This window comes from Beta vulgaris, chromosome 5 (genome assembly GCF_026745355.1).
Source record: "Beta vulgaris subsp. vulgaris cultivar EL10 chromosome 5, EL10.2, whole genome shotgun sequence".
Taxonomy (NCBI): Eukaryota; Viridiplantae; Streptophyta; class Magnoliopsida; order Caryophyllales; family Amaranthaceae; genus Beta; species Beta vulgaris.
Genome location: NC_079206.1, coordinates 11,763,138 through 11,765,426, shown reverse-complemented (window position 1 = coordinate 11,765,426; position 2,289 = coordinate 11,763,138). Strand labels below are relative to the sequence as shown.

The following is a 2,289-nucleotide window of genomic DNA, read 5'->3' as shown; positions in this document are numbered from 1 at the left end:
TTGGTTTTCTATTTTCTGTTTTATTCCTGCGTCTAAAACATGTATCATATTATACTGGATAGATAGCAATACTATAGGAACATTATTTATTCAAATTATATTCTTACATTCCCTACTATATGAATTACTTAAACCACAATTTTGAATTACAATTTGATATGAAGTCCTAATTTCGCAATATTCACTTGTATATAGTATACTATGTCGAACCTTACAAAGCTTGAATTTGCGGCCCTTGATATTACTGGAAAGAACTATTTGTCTTGGGTGTTAGACGCTGAAATTCACCTAGATGCAAAAGACCTTGGTGATACAATCAAAGCAGGCAATAAAGCAACAAGTCAAAACAAAGCTAAGGCTATGATATTTCTTCGCCACCACCTCCATGAAGGTCTTAAGATTGAGTACTTGACTGTGAAAGATCCACAAGTCCTTTGGAGTAATCTAAAGGAAAGGTATGACCACCAGAAAACTGTAATACTACCCAAAGCTCGTTATGACTGGTTACATTTAAGACTACAAGACTTTAAGTCTGTAAGTGAATATAACTCAGCTATGTTCAGAATTACTTCACAGTTGAAATTATGTGGAGAGAAAATCACTGATGCAGAAATGCTAGAGAAAACATACACTACCTTTCATGCGAATAATGTTGTCCTGCAGACACAATACCGTGAAAGGAATTTAAGAAATATTCTGAACTTATATCTTGTCTCCTTGTGGCTGAGCAAAATAATGAGCTACTGATGAAAAATCATGAATCACGTCCAACTGGTTCTGCTCCATTCCCTGAAGCGAATGCGACATCCCATAATGGGAAAGAAAAATATCATGCCAACAATAGTGGTCGTGGACATGGACATGGACGTGGACATGGATATGGACATGGTCGAGGTCGTGGACGTGGATACGGATATGGTCGAGGTCGAGGCCGAGGTGGTTATTTTCAGAATTCATATTCCCACCAGAAGGGGGACAATAAAGATGATAACAAACAAGAGAAAGATAAAAATGAGAACGTGACCAATGTATGTTACAGATGTGGAGGAAAAGGTCATTGGTCTCGTACGTGTCGTACACCAAAACACTTGGTTGACCTCTATCAACAATCATTGAAGCAAAAGGGAAAGAAAGTAGAAACAAATCTTGTGTACGAAGATGGCGAAGGTGATTTTGATTGTGGCAATACAACTCACCTGGAAGTTGCTGATTTCTTCACCACCCCTGAAGGGAATAATTAATCCTTAGATTAGATTATGGTCTTTTAAAGAATAAAACTTTTGTTTTCGTTTATTAAGTTATTACTATGGATTTTTGTTTGGATTATGTTATTTTATTTTAGATTTTATTTGTTAGTACTATGATTTTATATGACATTGTTAAATTTTGGTTATTTAGTTATTCTTATATATTATTGTTATTTCATTTATTTGAAGAATATGAATGCCCCTCAAGTTCAGTTAGCAATGAATGGTGAAGATTTATGCCTAGCAGACAGTGCAACTACTCATACCATACTAAAAAGCAAGAGATATTTCTCTTATTTACAATGAAAGAAACTAGTGTGAGTACTATATCAGGTAGTACAAAGATAATTGAAGGCTCCGGAAGAGCAAATATATTATTGCCTATGGGAACGAAATTTGAAATCATTGATGCACTATATTCTCCCAAATCTCAAAGAAATTTATTGAGCTTTAAAGATATTCGCCATAATGGATATCATATTGAGACAATAAGTGAAGGAAATGTTGAATACCTTCATATCACGAGTATTACCCAAGGCACTAAGAATATTTTGGAGAAATTACCTGCATTTTCCACTGGTCTGTACTATACTAAAATCAATACAATTGAAACATATGCCATAGTAAACAGGAAGTTTGCAGATAATTTCACTATTTGGCATGACCGGTTGGGCCACCCTGGTTCAATAATGATGCGAAAAATAATTGAAAATTCATGTGGACATTCATTGAAGAACCAGAAGATTCTTCCTAATGATTTCTCATGTGCTGCTTGCTCACAAGGCAAGTTGATAATACGACCTTCACCAACCAAAATAGATTTTGAATCTATCAATTTTTTGGAACGTATACAGGGAGATATTTGTGGGCCAATTCACCCACCATGTGGAACATTTAGATATTTTATGGTTTTAATTGACGCATCGAGTAGATGGTCACATGTATCCTTGTATCAACTCGCAACCTGGCGTTTGCGAGACTACTTGCTCAATTGATTAGATTACGAGCACATTTTCCAGATTTCCCTATGAAGGCAATCCGC

General features: G+C 35.5%; 1 protein-coding gene across 1 annotated transcript; it reads left to right on the top strand.

Annotated features, from left to right (window-relative positions):
- The first annotated feature begins 201 nt into the window (after positions 1 to 201).
- On the top strand, positions 202 to 747 carry LOC125497905 (uncharacterized). Its single transcript, XM_048645623.2, has one exon. The coding sequence runs from the start codon at positions 202 to 204 to the stop codon at positions 745 to 747; it is 546 nt and encodes a 181-aa protein (XP_048501580.2).
- The last annotated feature ends 1,542 nt before the right edge of the window (positions 748 to 2,289 follow it).

Excerpts from the sequence above, each read along its gene's own strand:
- LOC125497905 (XM_048645623.2), top strand. The coding sequence starts at position 202 with ATGTCGAACCTTACAAAGCTTGAATTTGCGGCCCTTGATATTACTGGA.